Raw genomic sequence first — 22,045 nt, forward strand, 5'->3', positions numbered from 1 at the left:
GTGATCCTAAAACTTGCCAAGGATTCCTCAATCAGCGAGGCATCCAATTCCAGTTGTTCCCTGGCAATGTTCCTATGGACCATATCAACATTTCTTATATAATTTGCTTCCTTTCAGGATCTGCACTGGCAGATCCTCTTCTACATAATTATTCTAATTTCCTGTTAACAGGAACAGTAGCTAGGTTGAGATACTTCATCAGCTACAGATATCTTTCATCTCCACCGAGGGTCACATAATGTTTGACAGTACATTACTTGATTCCATACCCTGGCTTCTGAGTTACAGCAGAATTATGAAGCTCTTGTGCCAGTCTTTTGGCACAGTCTTACTAACAGAATCAAGGATGATCTCTCTTTGTAATAAGATCAATCTACGCTTCAGGGAGAGAGCTCAAGAAAGGCATAAAACAGAACCCAAGTTCACATTGGCTCCTTATTCCATGCCCCTTTTCCTGAGGACCTCATACAATTTAGACACTTGCTTTTGCAGATGAGGAGAGAAGACTTTGAGAGAAGCTTTGCTTATAGTGTGCCATCTGATTATCTGCTTCAAATATGACCTAACCATCACAATATGCCTGTTCCTAGCTGTTTCAGGAGAGATCAGTTTAGGAATAATTTATCACTCAAGCAGTTCATCTAAACAATATTACTCCATTCCTTTGACCATGAAATATGTTCTGGTTCTGTATTCCTGCCAGCCATGGTTGATTCAGGAGATGCTGGCAACTTTATTGCAGCTACATTAGTTGGCAAGCTTGCCTTACCCTTAAAAACATTTCAGAATCTGAAGTGTTTGACTGCTACTGATGGGAATACAATTCCAGACAGCCTAATCTATTTCCAAACACAACCTATATGCTAGAAAATTAGGGAGCTACAATTCGAGATTAATACCGAAGGCCACCTGTCAACTTATTTTAGGATTACCTTGGTTTCAACAACATTTTCCTCAGTTTGATTGGAACACACCTCAGATCCTCTTTTGAGGTTCAGCCTGTTTTGAACGATGTCTCAAGAAGATCATACCCATCCACTCCTCTTCTCTGAGTAAAGGGAGTGTCACCTCAATACCAGAGATTCTGAGATGTTTTCAATAAGAAGCTGAGATTCTCCCTCTTTACCATAAATTGGATTGTCCTATAGATTTACTCCCTGGTAAGACTCCTCCCAGATGTAGAATTTATCTTCTCTTTCTTCCAGAAACCCAGTCTATGTCTGACTACAGTATATTAAAGAAAATCTAGAAAAATGATTCATTCAACCATCCACTTTGCTAGCTGGAGCCAGATCCTTCTTTGTAGAAAAGAAATATGGGGTTATTCAGGCACGCACTAACCACAGAAGCCTCAATCTAATAACTGTAAAAAATTTGCTATCCTCTACATTTTGCTACCAAACAATATGCCCATGTTGATGTACAGTAGCAAAAGACTTCACTAGTTTGGACTTGGATAGGGGAAAAGTAGAAAATGGTCACTACAAGTACCTCATTATGCCCTTCAGCCTCTGCAATGCCCCAGTAGTCTTTCAGGATTTTGTCAACAAGATTGTCTGGGACTTGCTGTATGTGTCCTTTGTAGTTTACCTAGATGATATTCACATCTTTCTAAAATTGTTAGAGTCCATGTGTGTTATGTTATCTCCTGTTTATGACTGAACAAACTCTATTGCAAGCTGGAAAAGTGTCTATTTGAACAGATTCCATTTTTTTCCTATTTCATATAGTGGCAAAAGCAAATTGTAGATGGTGCCAACACAAAAGTTTGTTGGGTTCAAATATATTTTCTCTAGCAGTATAAAAAAATATATTGCCTAGGTCTAACTGTATTTACAACATAGGGCATCCTAATGACATACAACACAGAGAGTAACCTAGTGACTTATACAATATAGAAAGCAGCCTAGTGGTCACAAAACTATGCAGAAAACATTCTAGTGACTTCTATACAATACAGAAACCAACTGAGTGACTAATATACAATATAAAAACCAATTTAGTGAATAATATACAATACAGAAAGCATCCAAGTGATACCATGCAATATAGAGAACATTCTAGTGAGCAACATAGAATACAGAGAGCTTAAAGTTAACTTCCCATTCACCTCATTGCCCCCATTAGTGGAAATTAACTTTACTGCTTTCATCACTGCCATTTCTCTTCATTGACCCCATTACTGGCCATTCACTGCACTGTCCCCATAACTGCTCAAAACAACTCTGTCCCCATCATCATCATATATTCACCTAATTGTCCCCAACACTTCCCACTCACTTAACTTATTGTCACCTTCACTGGCCACTTTTTTCACTGTCAGTGAGAATGTAGGGGCTGTGCAATGCAGCAATAAGCTGCATGGTCCTAACATGTGTAGGGATTACAGTAAAGAGTTATTTACCTGCCGGCGGCAGCTGTGTGTATGTTACAACAGCCGATGAGAGTCAGACAGACTCTCATTGGCTGCTGCACAATGAAAGGGAGCCGGCTCCCCCCCCCCGCAGCTGGTGATGATTGGAGAGACGTCATGACGCTGACGTCTCTCCCAACTGTGCAACAGAAGAGCTGGGACTCACGTCAGGAGTGGGGATTCAGGTAAGCTTTTTTTTTTGTGTGTGTGGGGGGGCACTGTCACTGCATGGGGGGAAGCATTACAGGCGTCCCTGTATAGGGGGGCAGCTACAAGGGCCACTTCATGGGGGCACTGTATAGGGGGGGTGTTTGCTACTGGGGGCAATGCATAGGGGGGCTACTACTGGGGCACTGTTAAGGTGGGGACTACTACTGGGGGCAGAGAATGGGGGACTACTACTGGGGCACTGTATGGGGGGACTACTACTGGGGGCACTGTATGGGGGGACTGCTACTGGGGCAGATCATGGGAGGACTACTACTGGGGGCAGAGCATGGGGGACTACTACTGGGGGCAATGCTTTTGGGGGAATACTACTGGGGGCACTATATAAAGGACACTGCATAGGGGGGATTACTACTGCGGGCAATGCATAGGGAGGAACTACTGAGGGCAATGCATAGGGGGGACAACTACTGGGGGCACTTATAGGGGGGACCACTACTGTGGGCATTATATAAGGGGCACTGCATAGGGAAGACAATACTGGGGGCACTAGATAAGGGGCACTACTACAGGGGGCACTGCATAGGGGGGACTACTACAGGGGACACTGCATAAGGAGCACTGTATAGGGGGAACATTACTGGGGACATTGTATAAGGGGCACTTCTACAGTGGGCATTGCAAGAGGGCTATTAAGGTGAATAGAAAGAAAGAAAAAAAATCCTAGGGTGACGAGAAACGTTGGTGTATAGGGGCCCCCACAAGTTTGTTGCCCAGGGGCCCCCACAGACCTTAATCCGGACCTTACTATACCGGAGTGACTGTGCAGCTTTGTGTATGAGATATCATACAGTATTCCCTATTGTATACCATTGCAGATATTGCCAGCTTATACAAGCACTTTATGTTTATTTCTTCCAACTGTGCTGGATCGGAACAGTGACCCCCTGTTCTTTAATCTCTCCTACTTTTTGGAGTTAGGACACTAGCCAAATCGATCGTGAAAGGGGACAGACAATATAATTTATCAAGATCTTTAATTGTTTTTTTCATTGTCCATTTCTGTGTTATTTTAATTGTGCTGGGACCCATGCATTTTTGTAATTAATAGATCATTTTAATAAATTACATTGTTTTATTATTGCACCTGGAATTTATATTGGATACATTTAGGATTTTGATTAACTGATTTAGCGCAGTTCTTATATAGTTTTCATTTTTGCTGTATTTAGGTTTAAGAACAGCTGCTCCAATCAATCCATGAGTGCAGCTTCATATTCAATTCTGCTTTCCTGGCAGTTGTTTAAACCACAAAATTTGGTTGCTAGCTAGAACCAACACATCATTTAGAGATCTTCCACACTTTCTACATGGCACTATTCATATCAGTTAAACCCTGGTTGTTTGTGGGTCAGTTGAAGAAGGGGATTTCATCAGCAGGATCTAAGATGCTAGGAGTATCCAGATTTAGGGCTTTAAGCACTTTGTTTTCTGGGAGCTTTAGTGTATTGCTAAAAGATTGGGTCCACCTCTAAGATGGTTGAATGTTTGTTTAGCAGTCTGCAAAATGTTTTTTTGCTCTGCATTGAAGTCTGCAGAAATCATATAGTTTAAATCTGGTTGCTGGGTTAGTTTTTGACTGTAAGGAAGTTCTGTTTGAATCAAGCTGACTAATGAGATAATACGGCTGATTTAAAAAAATGCAGATATGTGTACACTTTTTCTATAAACCTTATCAATGTGATTGGCTGGTATGAGTTAAAAGATACAACTACTTTAATAAACATATAATTTTTTTAATTATAGTTTTGTTGTTATTAAACTGAACAAAAGTAGTTTTGGTAATTTAACAAAGTACACTAAATGTCACCCTTTATCTGTGGTTTCTTTATCCACTATGTCTGGATGGATTTTAGTTTGAATATTTCTTATTATTATTGCAGGTTAAAGAATTTGGACATTGATGTACAGGCAGCAGTTTACATATTGTATACTAATGAACCAATAGTGTAAAGAGGTGTACTCCTTGGACAGTTTAGAAACACCAGCTGAAAAAAAACTGCAACATCAAATATTAGAAAAAAACTATCTGTCTCAAGTTGCTGAAATGCAACAAACCATTAAATGAAATAGTTATTTACAAATGCAAAAAAGTGAAGTATTAAAGATCTACATATACACAGTGTACATTTATTTTCATTAATTTTGTCTGAAGCTGACCTACAACATTTTCTAGATATAATCCATTATAATTAATGTAGCAAATATTTAGTTTATAACGTTAATGTTTTCAATATGTTTTTCGAACAGTAATGTAAAAGCCTTTCAGCTCTGAAGGAATAAATGCCAAATTTATGAATTGAAATGCTTGTGGCTGAATATGTAAGGGGTTTTATTGCTCCCAGCAACTGTAAACTACAGTAAGCTAAAATGCTGAATTGCAATAATATGCAAAAACAAATCCAATTTACAGACTACTCAATGCTACAGCTAAGCACCCTACTCTCCTTCTTAATCTACTCTGAGAGGAATATTTACTAATCGATTTTGATTTATTTAAAATCAATGATAATCTATTAACATCAATGTTGTGTTTCTGTGGCTAAATCACCCATTTGCTAATACTTTAAAAAATTGTCTGTTACTAAATGTGTAATTTAGGCCATAAACACAACATCATTGTTGATCAATTTTCATCTATTTCAAATTGATCAAAAATTATTAAAATTGACCTAGTAAATATACCCGAGGGGCCTGTATAGGTATACCTTGATAAACAAGTTGGTATTAAGGTGCCTAATGTGTGCACAGAAAACATTCCCCACACCAATACCAGCTTCAATTGTTGACACATGACATGATGAATATACACCAAATTCTGACACTACCATCTGCATATAAAGTAGCAGCAGAAATTATTTTCCAGTTGAAGATTGGCAATGTTTTCCAAAACATCAACTGTCCAGTTTTGGAGATCCCATGCCCACTGTAGCCTTTGTTTCCTGTTCTTAGCTGACAGGAGTAGAACCTGGTGTGGTCTTCTGCTAATATAGCCAATCCACTTGCTCCTGTAGTATACTTGCTTTGCTCATTGTTTAAAGCTACACAACTGTGGTAGAGTAATAATTCCAATAAAGTGAAGGTCGAGTTTATGATGCTTTAACCACTTAACCACAATTTTTTCCCCAGAAAACAGCTCAGAAATGGTCGGAATTTTAATTATTTAATAAAGTGCAAACATTATTTTTAATAATATATTTAAATATTTTCTAAACTATATATATATATATTTCTAGGGGGTGTTTTGCAACCCCTCATCCCCATTGGCCCCCATTAGAAAATAACTGCCCACTCCATAGGCAATAGACATCCTAAGGGTCACAAATCCTAATAATAATACTCCCCACATCCCATTAATAGTAAAAAAATCCCTGTTTTTTCAACCAACCCCCCCTGTAAAAAGACCCTTTTTTCTTTGCCCCTTTCCTCCTCCCCGTGACCAGTTTTATTTTTTTAGATTATTAATTTACCCCCCATCCAGAGTCATATTTCTTTTTATCAGCCCCCCCCCCAACTAATGTTAGATCAACCCTGGTTACTGCCCCCTAGCCACCATGGGCATACACTCCCTCCCTCCCCCATCAATCCAAATAATGCTTGGAAAGGAACCAAGTGCCCCTCCTCGCACTGTGATCTCCGGCACAAGTGCAGAATGAATCACCTTTGCAAAATGCAGGTGAATTAGCGTGGGAGGGTGTTTGCATGTGATGCGACCTTGCCAGCTGAAGCACTGCTGGATGCGGTCACATCACATGTGAAGCCGCCAGTTAAGTGGTTAAAGTGGTAAATTTACAGATATTACTTATGAGAAGAATGGCTCATGATTGGTCTTTAGCATATTAAGTCTTAAACAGACAGTGTAATGGTTAGCATTACTGCCTCACCGCACTGAGGTCATGGGTTCGATTCCCATCATGGCCCTAACTGTGTGGAGTTTGTATATTGTGCTTGCGTGGGTTTCCTCCCACACTCCAAAAATATATTGGTAGGTTAATTGGATCCCAACAAAATTAACCCTAGTGTGTATGTGTGTGTGCATGTGATAGATTGTAAACTCAACTGGGGCAGGGACTAATGTGAATGGCCAAATTTTCTCTGTAAAGCACTGCAGAATATGTGTGTGCTATATAAATAACTGGTAATAAATAATAAATAAACTATATATTTAACCTATATGAATTTAAAATGTTAGCATTAGTTCATATGGCCTAAGCTCTAAATCTGCCCCTGAAGCATATGTGGTGTATAAAGCTATCCATTTCTAAGAGGTGTCTAACCTATCATAGACAAAGTAGGAAAATATAATTACTGCACCCATGGTACCCATGACTAGGACTGATTAGGATACTTGTGAAATTATTAGAGATGTGTGCAGACAATCGTATTTTGGTTTTGGTTCTAATTCATCATCCTGTTTTGGTTTTGGCAAAACTACCCTCAAGTGTTTTGGTTCGGATTGGGTTTGGTTTTGGATTCCTTAAAAATCGATGAAACCAGTTAACATCATGTAATTTGGACCTGTTTAAATGAAATCCAAAACCCAAGTTTGGTTTATATCGTAAATTTGAGTTCCGAACTAAGGCCCTGATTCAGAGCCGGACACTCTGACCAGAGCGCTCGCTCTGAATCAGGGCCCACCTCCATTAATATGGAGCGTCCTCCTGGACGCTCGTATAGCTGTGGGTCACCACCCACAGCATATACGAGCGTGCAGGAAGATGGTCGCGATGGTCTTGACCATCGCGACCATCGCCACTGCGAGCAGAAGCCTGCGGTTGAGTTTTTCAACCGCAAGGCCAGGAGTGATGTTGGCTCTCTCAGAGCCAAAATCACTCCCACTGACATCACTAGTGATGTCAGTGGGGCCGGCTTCTGACGGTAGGCGTTCCCTTGGGAACGCCTCCGTCTGGCAGGCACGCCCCCGGCACGCCCACCAAAGGGGGCGTGCTGTCAATCAACATCGACAGCACGGCCCCTTTGATCAGACACTACGAGCGAAGGAAAGTCCTTCGCTCGTCGCGTCTCACGCATGCGCACGACGGAGCTCCCTCCGTCGTGCGCATGCGCAGTGCAGACCATCGACCCACTTGCGAGCGGACAGCCGCTCGCGAGTGGGTCTGAATCAGGCCCTAACTGCTGTATCAAACCAGGACTCAGTTTGACTTGAGACCTGAAAGTGATTCCAAACTTGGACTTATTTTGACTTGGAACCCCTAAATTCGGGTGTGTTCGTATTTCAGGAAAACTGAACCGCACATCTCTAGAAATTAATAATACATTACACTTATTTGATTTACCATACCAGTGTACAGGTACTTTGTTCAACACAGTCAGGAGCGCCAAGAGCAACACCGGGCCCGAGATTCCTAACCAGGGGTGCTGTGAGTGCAGCACTGTATTTATATTTTCCTACATGAACGGTTACTGTCTGCATGCATGTTTAGTCTTCCTTCAGTTTTCTGTGGATGACTACCTTCCAATGGCTTGTGTTAATAACAATAAACTTTTCTTTCTCATTGGGGCCTATTCATCAACCGATAAATGGCCCGGTAACCATGCAGAAACACTAGTTTTTGCATATTTTAGTTACCGGGCCAATAGGACCCCTGATAATCAGCTAACTCAAAAAACTGAAATATTTCAAAGTTTGTTCACGAGAACAAGCATCATCTTCAGACGACGCTTACTTTCATAGCCCCGCTCCTTCCTATGGAAAGGAGTTCTGGGGATGCGAAGAGGGATAAGAGCGGATCCCTCCACCACCTTCTTACGGACTCCCTGGCGGCTGTGTGCATGTGTGACCTCGGGTCGATGGGGAGCAGGTAAGTAACACAGCTACTTCTGTAGCTGCAATACTAACCAAGGGGACAGCTACTTTTCAGAGCAGCTGTCCCTGCTCCGGAGCAATGATGAATTGCTCCGGTGTAATCTATGCCTCGCAGCAAGTTCAATACTTAATCATCGGAGGCCCCTATGTCTTTACTTACTTTTATCTATGTATCTGTTACTTGGTGCACAATTCTAGCATTTGGGTTATAAAAAATAGTAAGCAAAGATAAAGCTGCAATTGGGAGCACACTGCTCTAAAACAAATGACAAAGGGTCACTTGCAATAAAGCAAAGAGAAACACCTATGAAATACAAGACCCCACTAATGGACATCATCCAAACTGTAATGTTCTCTCCAGGCCATGTAGCAGACACAGAATATTAAACGTTTTTTTTTTTTATTTCTCCATATCTACACCTTCAGGAGCAATTTGTTTTACTACAAGATAGTACCCATGTCTATCTTATATCCATGGTTCAGCAAAGCTAAAACTGATCACTGTAAATAGGTCTCAAGCCACTGATCGTTAAAAGCACAGCAAATTACAATATCACTTTTAGCTGGCAGGAGAGTGTGGGGAAACCTGAAACTGGGAATTTTGCAAAAGCTGTATACCAACTCTAGTCTGAGAACGAATGCAATAAAGTAATATCAGACAGTGTTTAACCTCTGGCACAAGGAAATTATGTATACAGTTTTATAAGTTACTATAGGGAGAGTTGGGAATGAAAATAAAACAAAATAAATGGAGGAATCCTCTCAGTTCTAAGAAGTAGTGGAAAAATAATACATCACGCCATGTGCTGCTAAAATCCTGCCACTTTATGAATTTCGCACATGAGACACACAACAAATTTGTAATATATAAACAGTATACATCTATACTATATATATATATATATATATATATATATATATATATCCCTCTGGAGGGACTCCGGATAAAAAAACACTCAGGCAAACAGAGCTGTACTTAGCAACGTTTCAGCGCCTTTAATCGGCGCTTTTATCAAGCTTGATAAAAGCGCCGATTAAAGGCGTTGAAACGTTGCTAAGTACAGCTCTGTTTGCCTGAGTGTTTTTTTATCCGGAGTGCCGCCAGGGGGATCGATATGCGACAGTGCTTGAGGTCATCAGAGCCCATTGAGGATGGCACCCGGGGAAGTATACACATTTACTATTGAGTGCCGGATCGTGGTTGGATAGATATATATATATATATATACATAAATACATTTATATACATATATAATATACACATATATACATAAATATATACACAGATCCATAGGCAGCACTTTGGCAAAAAATACATTCCAATCACATAGCTTAGTGAAGCGATGTTTCAGCGCCTTTATTAGGACTTTTATCAAGCCTATTACAATATATATATATAAAATTATATATATATATAAATATATATACATACATACAGTATATATACAGTGCATCCGGAAAGTATTCACAGCGCTTCCCTTTTTCCACATTTTGTTACTTTACAGCCTTCTTACAAAATGGAATAAATAAATTTTTGTCCTCACAATTTTACACACAATACCCCATAATGACAACATGTAAAAAGTTTTTTTGAGATTTTTGCAAATTTTATTAAAAAAACAACTAAGAAATCACATGTACATAAGTATTCACAGCCTTTGCTCAATACTTTGGTGATGCACCTTTGGCAGCAATTAATAAAGATTTTCAAGTTTTTAATGTGAAATGTTCTGAGCTAATCTCCGATCTTTATGAAACAGAAAGTGATGTCACCGGAAATCACAATTGAATCATACTGCTGCTTACTTTCCCTATTAGCACTGCCATGTGATTCCTGACTAAAGGACACTATACTACAAGGGTATTACTGAGACTTACAGATAAGCAACTTGTTTTTTATTCTATGTACATTTTAATGCTTTTCATGTTTGCTGTGTAATTGCAAAAATATATTTTTATAAAAATATATTGTACTATGGAGAATTTCTTTTATCTCCGCATGCCATTTGGAAGCCTACACACAGTGGCGGGCTGGGTCGGGGGGGGAGGGTGCCATCTGCCCCCCAGGCATGTACAATTCTAATGTGTCAGGGCAAGCAGGCACTGGCAGGCAGGCAGAGGATGCGATGCTATGGCTCCCGTGCTGCGGCCCAGAGAGAGAGAGCCGATTCAAGTAACGGGCTAACACAAAATGGCTGTCCCCAATATCAGGCTACAAAAAGATGGCCGCTGTCGACCAATGGGGAGCCAGGTTTCCCTATCCACAATTCCAAGAGGCTGGAGAATGAAAAAGGGGGCGTGGCCTATCGGGGGAGTGGGAAGAGCCTAAAGATGAATAAGAATGATGAATAGATGAATAAGAATGGTAAAATAAATGTTTTATCACACCCATGGAGAGAGGGCAGAGATGAGGACCGCCTGCTTCCTGTCTTCTACACCCATACCAGGTAAGTGAAGGGTGTCACAGTGGCATAAACTTTGTGTTGTTTTGTTATTTAAAATATGTGTGTGCTGACATAAGTGTGACTGTATGTGTGTGTGTGTGCTAAGTGTGATTGTATGTGTGTGTGCTGACTAAGTGTGACTGTGTGTGCTGACTAAGTGTGACTGTGTGTGTGTGTGTGTGCTGATTGTGACTGTATGTGTGCTGACTAAGTGTGACTGTATGTGTGTTTGCGTGTGCTGGCTAAGTGTCTCATTCAGACCGGCTCGCAAGCGGGTCAATGCTGTGCCCTGTGCACGTGCAGTGGCCGCACTGCGCGTCCGCAAGCCCCGGAGCAAGAGAGAGATTCTCTCGCTCTGGGGCTCGCTACAAAAGGGGCGGCTGTCAATGGTGATCGACAGCTCGCCCCGTTTGGTAGGCGGGCTGGGGGGGTGGCTGGCCAAATGGAGGCATTCCCATGCGAACGCCTGCTGTTTGGGGGCGGCCCCACTGACATCACGAGTGATGTCAGTGGAGAGCTTCCGGCTCTGTTAGAGCCGAAAGCTCTCTGGGGTTTGCGGAAGATGAGACCCTACCTTAAGGGTCTCGTCGCAAGCCCCGATGATCGCAATGGTCTCGACCATCGCGACCATCTCCTGGCCACTCACTAAAGCTGTCGGTGGTAACCCACAGCTTAGCGAGCGACCAGGAGGCCGTCGAAAAAAAAAAATGCGGCCGCCCTCATTCAGAGTGAGCGCTCGCATTTTGCGAGCGGCTCTGAATGAGGTCCTAAGTGTGACTGTATGTGTGTGTGTGCTGACTAAGTGTGACTGTGTGCTGACTAAGTGTGACTGTGTGTGTGTGCAAAGTGTGACTATGTGTGTTGAGTGAGTGTGTGCAATTGTGTGTGTGTGTATATATATATATATATATTTATATATTTATAATCTGTGCGTGGTCGAAGTAGACATTTTGAAGTGGGGGTATGGAAATATCAGGGGGGCTTTACTTAGGCAGGCCCAAATCCTGAGCCCCCTGATATTTCCATACCCCCACGTCCTCTTAAACACCGCACACATTCCCTCACAGTCACAGCACACCACACACCATAGCTCATAGCATACTTCGCACCACAGCACACTGCCCACCTCACCCTGCTCTGGTGATCGCGGTCGCTGCGCTCCCTTCCCTGGGCCCTTCCCCAATCTTTCTCCCTGGTGGTACTGGCATTTTGAATTCAGCGCCGGCTGTGAGCAAATGACAGCTCACGGACGAGGCCGCTCCTGATTGGCTGCCGGTCCATTAACCGTGATTGGCTCGTGGCCGGAGCCAAATTTAAACAGGCAGCTGCTTGGTGACTGGCACTGAGACAGTGATAGTCCCAGCCCCGGCCTCCCCTGATTGGCTGCTGCTCCGTGAGCCATGATTAATTCGTTGTCGGGGATAAATTTAAACAAGCAGAGAGCAGCCGCTTGTTGACCGGCACTGGGACAGTCCCAGTGCCGGACGGGTGCCGAAGTGAAGTGACGGCATGACATACCATTTCATACCCGCACACTTCAAGCAATGTATATATATATATATATATATATATATATATAGTATCCTATGGTCCTGCACTCACACCTTCTAAAATAGTGTTCAGTCAGGGTGCACTTCAAGACATAAGTCCATTACATAGAAATAGTATCCTCGAAATTCTTGGATGAAGGCACTCACTTTAAAATAGACGTTTTTTATTGAGATATATTGTTCAAAAAATTATTTAAATAATACTTCATGTCAGACACTATTGTATATGTGTCGACGTTTCGGTCTACAATTAGACCTTTTTCAAGACATGTGTCTGTTAGATATAAATCACAAAAATAGACATCTACAAAAGGAAAACAAAAATTCAAATCAGTGTCGTATAACAATATCTATCTGGCCCCATTCCATTATATAAAAAAAGAGAAAAATTTCCAACACACCAAAATCACATCAAGGTGAGTATATTACAGCTCACCAAGGACAAAACAGTCGCTGGAAATAGATATCTAAGAAAGAATAATGACAAATAAAAATCTATATTTATATAGTCTAGAGACCGGGATACCCATATATGCTATCCCGGACATACATAAAAAATAAGTTTATGTCAAAAAGAAAACATATAACCAAATAGTAGTGGCACTGATGTAAACATTCAGATGGATAACGCTAACACAGCGTATATAATCAAATAATCAAAGGCATACAGAAAGAAACCACAGCCATTACATAACCAAACATAACTGTACCTGCACCAGCATGATCGGAGCCACCCAGGTCACCCGCACGTGTAACGCTGTCACAAGCTAACGCTGCACCAGACCGGAAGTGTCATATTGGTGTCCGTACTTCCCTTAAATGCATCCTAATCGCGCGCTCTAAAGGGTGCTGTCATCTAGTCACGCGCTCTAAAGGGCGCTATCATCTACACGCGACCTATGATCCAACCTGCGCACTTAGACAGCGTCTTGACTATTTGGGACGCGGCGGCCATCTTGGAAGCCAAAAATATATACAAGTTAAGGGCAAACAATGCCCATACTTTAAAACAAACCAAAACATTAAATAATATATTAATATTAATTTAAATAGAATAGGACCAGACATAAAGTGAACCAACAACCCATTTGCCTAAACAAACTAATGAATCTCAAATGTAAACCCATAATCAAAATGCAATATAAAACCAAAATATTCATCATATCAACATAACACACATAATAATAGAAGGAAAAAATTTAGGAAAAAATATATATACATGTAAAAATAAAAATAAACATAAAAAAATAATAATAAAAAAATAATAATAATAACAATAAATAATAATGAGTTAACGGAAATGATACTATTAAAAATAGCAAAAAGAAATAAAACATATAGAAAAGCCACCAACAAGAGATAAAATAAAAATAGAATACCATAGACATGAAATGTGAAAATATATACCAACAGAGGCCATACCAAATACATATTAAGATAGAGAAAAGTGGAAAAGACTCAACTATAATGAATATTCCCAGTAAGACACATAAAAATTCCCTAAAAGAATATATGCCCAAATTATGAGACACCAAGGAGGAATTGTGAGACACCAACAAAACCAAATAGAGGCAATAATGATCAAACAAACACACCCAGAGGGTTGTGTTCATTGAGTCCACGGGGAGCCACCGTGTCCAATGTATATATCCAATAACATTCTTTCTTTTTTAAAAGTGCAAATCTGTCGCCACCCAATTGTGGTGGGGGAATCCAATCAATTAATTTGCACTTCAGACTTGCCAAAGGATGTGATTTCTCCAAAAAATGTCTGGCCACTGGTTTATCGGTTGATTTAGTCTGAAGCGCTGCCCGTATTGAGGCACGGTGGTTAGCCATACGGTCACGGAATCTCCTTGACGTCAATCTGACATAATAAAGACCACAAGGACAAATAAGGATATATATAAGATGATCTAAATCACAATGTAAATGATATCTGATCTTTATTTTGTGACCCGTATGTGGGTGGGGAAAAGTTGGACCCGTAACCATTGCACTGCAAGATATACAATTGCCACACGAGAACGAGCCAGGTTTTTTGGTCATTAACTCCAAGGTGCTGACTCCATCTTTGGGAAAACAATTGGATCTCATTAATAGTTGTTTCAAATTAGGGCCTTTTTGGTAGGCCATCATGGGTGGATCCATGTTCTTAAATGGTAGAAGAGGATCAGATTTCAGCATCGGACAATATTTCTTGAGGGATTTATTGATTTTATGTGAGTTTACATCGTATTTGCTGGTAAAGATCAACCTATTCGGTCTCTTAGGTTTCAAACAAAAATCTTCTTTTGTGAAAATTTGATGTGCTTTTGTGAAACATCTAGATAAAGTCCCTTGTGAGTATCCCCGGTCCTTGAATTTTGTGGACATTTCAGCCAATTGTATCTCCCTTTCATCCACATTTGAATTAATTCTCATAACTCTCAAAAATTGAGAGATCGGCAAATTCTCCTTCAGGGCAGGTGGATGGTGGCTTGTAGGAAGCAACATTAAACTCCTATCTGTTGGTTTTCTATATAACGTTGTAGATAGACCACCATCTTTGATACAAATAGAGACGTCTAAGAAGTTGATTGAAACAGGATCGACTTGAGATGTAAAACGAATGGAAGTGGTCAGGAGGTTCAAAGCAGAGACCATTTCATTAAAGGATTCAATCGTTCCACGCCATAAAAGGAAAATATTGTCAATGTAACGACAATAGAATAAAATCTGATTACCGTAATTGGGGTAAATGTAAACTTCATTCCACATGGAGAAGGCCTGGATGTCTTAAAGGAAGCTCTGATTAAGGGCCCGGTGGAGCATATGTCTTCAGAATGTATTGTGGAATTGGCATCTTTGGTATTGAAGTGTAATCATTTCAAATATAAGGATGCATATTATATGCAGCGGATAGGAACAGCGATGGGCTCCAGTTTGGCACCCGCCTACGCCAATCTTTATATGACACACTATTAGGAACATTACATTTACCCCAATTACGGTAATCAGATTTTATTCTATTGTCATTACATTGACGATATTTTCCTTTTATGGTGTGGAACGATTGAATCCTTTAATGAAATGGTCTCTGCTTTGAACCTCCTGACCACTCCCATTCGTTTTACATCTAAAGTCGATCCTGTTTCAATCAACTTCTTAGACGTCTCTATTTGTATCAAAGATGGTGTTCTATCTACAATGTTATATGGAAAACCAACAGATAGGAGTTTAATGTTGCTTCCTACAAGCCACCATCCACCTGCCCTGAAGGAGAATTTGCCGATCTCTCAATTTTTGAGAGTTATGAGAATTAATTCAAATGTGGATGAAAGGGAGATACAATTAGCTGAAATGTCCACAAAATTCAAGGACCGGGGATACTCACAAGGGACTTTATCTAGATGTCTCACAAAAGCACATAAAATTTTCACAAAAGAAGATTTTTGTTTGAAACATAAGAGACCGAATAGGATGATCTTTACCAGCAAATACGATGTAAACTCACATAAAATCAATAAATCCCTCAAGAAATATTGGCCGATGCTGAAATCTGATCCTCTTCTACCATTTAAGAACATGGATCCACCCATGATGGCCTACCAAAAAAGCCCTAATTTGAAACAACTATTAATAAGACCGAATCATTTTCCCAAAGATGGAGTCAGCACCTTGGAGTTAATGACCAAAAAACCTGGCTCGTTCTCGTGTGGCAATTGTATATCTTGCAGTGCAATGGTTACGGGTCCAACTTTTCCCCACCCACATACGGGTCAGAAAATAAAGGTCAGATATCATTTACATTGTAATTTAGATCATCTTATATATATCCTTTTTTGTCCTTGTGGTCTTTATTATGTCGGATTGACATCAAGGAGATTCCGTGACCGTATGGCTAACCACCGTGCCTCAATACAGGCAGCACTTCAGACTAAATCAACCGATAAACCAGTGGCCAAACATTTTTTGGAGAAATCACATCCTTTGGCAAGTCTGAAGTGCAAATTAATTGATTGGATTCCCCCACCACAATTGGGTGGCGACAGATTTGCACTTTTAAAAAAGAAAGAATGTTATTGGATATATACATTGGACACGGTGGCTCCCCGTGGACTCAATGAACACAACCCTCTGGGTGTGTTTGATCGTTATTGCCTCTTGTTGGTTTTGTTGGTGTCTCACAATTCCTCCTTGGTGTCTCATAATATCCTTTATGTGCACGTTATCACTTTACCCACTTGGGCATATATTCTTTTAGGGAATTTTTATGTCCCTTACTGGGAATATTCATTATAGTTGAGTCTTTTCCACTTTTCTCTATCTTAATATGTATTTGGTATGGCCTCTGTTGGTATATATTTTCACATTTCACGTCTATGGTATTCTATTTTTATTTTATCTCTGGTTGGTGGCTTTTCTATATGTTTTATTTCTTTTTGCTATTTTTAATAGTATCATTTCCGTTATCTCATTATTATTTATTATTTATTGTTATTATTATTTTTTTATGTTTATTTTTATTTTTACATGTATATATATTTTTTCATTCATTGATTTTTTTTCTTCTTCTATTATTATGTGTGTTATGTGGATATAACGAATATTTTGGTTTTATATTGCATTTTGATTATTGGTTTACATTTGAGATTCATTAGTTTGTTTAGGCAAATGGTTTGTTTGGTTCACTTTATGTCTGGTCCTATTCTATTTAAATTAATATTAATATATTATTTAATGTTTTGGTTTGTTTTGAAGTATGGGCATTGTTTGCCCTTAACTTGTATATATTTTTGGCTTCCAAGATGGCCGCCACGCCCCCATAGTCATGACGCAGTCTAAGTGCGCAGGTTGGATCATAGGTCGCGTGTAGATGATAGCGCCCTTTAGAGCGCGTGACTAGATGACAGCGCCCTTTAGAGCGCGCGATTAGGATGCATTTAAGGGAAGTACGGACACCAATATGACACTTCCGGTCTGGTGCAGCAATAGCTTGTGACAGCGTTACACGTGTGGGTGACCTGGGTGGCTCCGATCATGCTGGTGCAGGTATAGTTATGTTTGGTTATGTAATGGCTGTGGTTTCTTTCTATATGCCTTTGATTATTTGATTATATACGCTGTGTTAGCATTAACCATCTGAATGTTTACATCAGTGCCACTACTATTTGGTTATATGTATTCGTTTTATCAGTGCCACTACTATTTGGTTATATGTATTCGTTTTATCAGTGCCACTACTATTTGGTTATATGTAACCATTTATCTTCTATATCTATATCGATTTACACATATGTTCAGGATGTGGCATTTGGGCATTCTGTTGTGTTACATATAATAGTAATATAATTACAGTTGTCATTACAAGTTTAGGATGTGGTATATGGGCATCATATTATGTTACATATAATCATTCCACTTACTATATCTATATCTGTTAATATCTATGTTTTTCATCTTATATATATATTCAGTTGGCTTTTTGACATAAACTTATTTTTTATGTATGTCCGGGATACCATATATGGGTATCCCGGTCTCTAGACTATATAAATATAGATTTTTATGTATCATTATTCTTTCTTAGATATCTACTTCCAGCGACTGTTTTGTCCTTGGTGAGCTGTAATATACTCACCTTGATGTGATTTTGGTATGTTGGATATTTTTCTCTTTATTTATATAATGGAATGGGGCCAGATAGTCATTGTTATACGACACTGATTTGAATTTTTGTTTTCCTCTTGTAGATGTCTATTTTTGTGATTTATATCTAACAGACACATGTCTTGAAAAAGATCTAATTGTAGACCGAAACGTCGACACATATAGAATAGTGTCTGACATGAACTATTATTTAAACAATTTTTTGTCATGACGTCTCTCCCATAATGCAAAGCGGCCGGAGGAGCTGGTAGCAGCGTCGGGACCAGGATTTCAGATAAGTGTTTTTTTTTTTTTTATTAAGTCTCTCTCTACTGGGGAGGGCTACTACTGGGGGCACTACCAGGGGGGATATTACTACTGGGGGCAGTACCAGGGGGGTTTACTACTGGGGGCAGTACCAGGGGGGGATTACTACTGGGGCCAGTACCAGGGGGGATTACTACTGGGGGCACTACCAGGGGGGGATATTACTACTGGGGGCACTACCAGGGGGGTTACTACTGGGGGCACTACCAGGGGGGATATTACTACTGGGGGCAGTACTAGGGGGGTATATTACTACTGGGGGCACTGCCAGGGGGGATTACTACTGGGGGCAGTACCAGGGGGGGAGATTACTACCAGTAGCTGCTGCATTTCCCACCCTAAGCTTATACTCGAGTCAATAATTTTTCCCAGTTTTTTGTGGTAAAATTAGGTACCTCAGCTTATATTCAGGTCGACTTATACTCGAGTATATACGGTAATTATGATGTGTACCATATAGGTTCAAAAATTAGGCATGTAGTAGTTTACTGTGGTACACACCCCCAACATTACTGTCATGCCCATTTTTTAATTTTGCACTCACCGGTAGAAAAGCAGGTCCACTTGCTCTGGTTTGCCCCCCAGGCTGAAAGTTACCAGTCAGCCCCTGCCTACACATGTCCATATGAAGACGAAAGTCATGTACAAAGCATAACACAGAGAAGCCTTAAACTTTGACTATCTGGTACACAGATTTTACTGCTAGCACAGCACAAAGCACTTTATTTGTAATCATGCCAATTTATCAACACCCCTTAATCCATTGCGATGAAATAAGACAGTATTGTTATTTTTTATTTCTTGTATGCTGCTATACTGGGGTCCTGAGGATATCATCTGCATGCATTTTAAAATCACGTCAGTCAAAGTACTAAGGCAGCAGCTACAGTCTATATGAAAGATAACAGAGACAAGTCTTAAAGAATTATTAATCTAGTATGCAGAATTGTCTTCAATAATAACACCGTGCACTTTATTATTGCCATTTTACCCTACTCCCTGCCCCACTAACATTGATCTTTTTACACTATTTTGAGTTTATTGATATATCAGAACAGTGATGACATCATCCATGTCCAAATGAGAAACATGCCAGACAGACCATTGAAGGGTATTACTAATTCAGGAATCCCTTGACAAATAAGCATCGCTAATTGTTCTGTTGCAATATCATATACATGCAGCTACCACTTTTACTTTTTTAATTATTACACTATTAGGCGCATGTCCTTTCTCAAACATTTTGGATATTCTTGACTGATTTATCTAATCAGTATACAGTACTGAAGGATAAGCTGCCACCCAAACACCTAAAGGGGAAGTGTACTAAATAGAATTGACTCTTTCATCTGACTCATCAGACTTTATACAAACTATTGCCATTTAATGTTCTAATGTTTTAATTTTTGTATTATATACTATTGATTATTTTATCTAAAGGTGTAGCCATAGGCTATATATAATCACTTTAGTCTGGCACTAGGATCAATATACTCCAACCACCTTTTTCCCTTCTGTAATCAATTAGCCATATAATCCCCTAGCTACTTAGAACATACACAGCTGCACTCATAGGATTTTTAAAGTGTGCAAAAATTGCTTTAGATTTTCCATACATGGTACAGTACTTCAAAGCAGTGTCAAAACATCAATAAATACCTCACCACATCCAAGGTCGATGTTTCAGGGAGAGTCAAGCTGTTTTTCCACAGGAACAAATAAAAAATGTAAAGTGAGAGTGCTTACCTAAAGTGCGTCACGGTAATCATTTCTTGTGTGAGCGCACCCAAAATTGAAAGCAAAAGACCCATTGACATCGCGGGAGCCGGTGTCAGCATTGCCAAACCACAGCACCAGGCTTACCCACCAAGTAAACAAATCTCTTTACTGAAAAGAGTAGTTGGACTGAGAAAACAGGCACATGAAGTGAAAAGGACAATCTAAGTGAATGCGACAGAGATTGCAGTTGGGAAAGGGCATGAGAAGATAGGAGGGGAATGCAGCAAAGATGGGGTAGTGTGATAACCATATTAACCAGGACCAAAACAATAATATAGGTGTGCCTAGAGACCGATATGCACCTTAAGAGATCACTATAAGGGGTGGATCACTATATTAAAAAATAATAAATCAAAACAAAAAATAAAAATGAAAAATATAAGTAAATTAAATTATAAAAAACATTGAACATAAAATAAAGTGAAACAAATGTAATAAAATTATAGAAAAAAAATATCAGATTACGCCAAGATACTCCATGAAATATTCTCAGTTTGTTCTAAAGGATACAATGTGTTGAATTGAAAATTTTGTTTCCAAATGGAGTCATTTTTTAGCTTGATCTCCTCTTCTTATGGATAGTGGTACATAGTCAATAATATTGTATCTCAAACTTGCAATGGAATGGAAATGTTCTTTAAAATGATTACCTTCTAGAGCTGATCTTATTGCTAAGCGATGTAACGCCATATGCTCCTTAAAAGGTCTGATTGTTTAGCCCATATAATATAGCCCACATTTTGACATACAGTATGCATCTATGAAAATGTAAAGTAATTTTTGCACACTTTAAAAATCCTATGGGTGCCATTGTGTATGTTCTAAGGCAGGGGTCTTCAACTTTGGCCCTCCAGCTGCTGTGGAACTACACATCCCAGCATGCACTGCCACCTTTTTGATATAACAGCATGCTAAAACTATGGCAGTGCATGCTGAGATGTGTAGTTCCACAGCAGCTGGAGGGCCAAGGTTGAAGACCCCTGTTCTAAGGAATTAAGGGACTGTGGGCCTAATTCAGACCCGCTCGCGAGCGCTGGGCGCTCGCAAGCGGGTCGATGTTGGCCCAGTGCACATGCGCACGAGGGAGCCGGCTCCGCCGTGCGCATGCGCGAGACCCGGATAGCGACGGCCAAGCCGTTGCTATGGGTCTTGCTACAAAGGGGGTGTGCTGTTGATGGTGAGTGACAGCACGCCCCCTTTGGTGGGCGTGGTTGCCCAGACAGAGCCGTTCCCATGGGAACGCCTACCGTTTGGGGCCGGCCCCACTGACATCTCAAGTGATGTCAGTGGAAGTGCTCTCGGCTCTGATAGAGCCGAAAGCACTCCAGGGCTTGTGGCAACGAGACCCTACCACAAGGGTCTCGTCGTAAGCCCGATGGTCGCGATGGTCTTGACCATCGCAACCATCTTTTTGGCCGCTTGCTATAGCTGTGGGTGGTCACCCACAGCTATACGAGCAGCCAGGAGGCCGCTCTAAAAACTAAGAGGGACGGCCCTGATTCAGAGTGAGCGCTCTGTCAGAGCGTCCAGCTCTGAATCAGGGCCAGTGTGTGTTTGTCTTGGATGTACTTACTTTCAGGAAGACTTGTAGATCCTGGGCTTGTGTGTGTTGCAGGATATCTTGCTGCAGGTGTTTGAATATTGCTATGCACAAATACACCTGGTAATCCGCCCCCAGTATAATACATACAGCAATGTAATGACAGATCTCCCACCAGTCCAGGTAATTCCAGAAACACTGACTTAGCCAATGCTGACAAATCTGAAACACATAATAGTACAGTAACCATTAAATTAAAAATAATTTAATTTTATTTTCCTTTTATACTCAAACTGGGCCTCCTCT

The 22,045-nt window shown here is 40.3% G+C and overlaps 1 protein-coding gene across 1 annotated transcript in view; it reads right to left on the bottom strand.

The window, feature by feature from the left end:
• Positions 1–22,045, bottom strand: part of TBC1D32 (TBC1 domain family member 32) — a 484,474-nt gene that overhangs the window by 11,681 nt on the left and 450,748 nt on the right. Inside the window, exon 33 of the mRNA XM_088481005.1 lies at positions 21,773–21,961. Coding sequence (XP_088337131.1) covers positions 21,773–21,961 — 189 coding nt within the window. The remainder of the gene's footprint in view (positions 1–21,772; positions 21,962–22,045) is intronic.

Source organism: Taudactylus pleione, unplaced genomic scaffold (genome assembly GCF_031769625.1).
Source record: "Taudactylus pleione unplaced genomic scaffold, aTauple2 ptg000259l, whole genome shotgun sequence".
Lineage (NCBI taxonomy): Eukaryota > Metazoa > Chordata > Amphibia > Anura > Myobatrachidae > Taudactylus > Taudactylus pleione.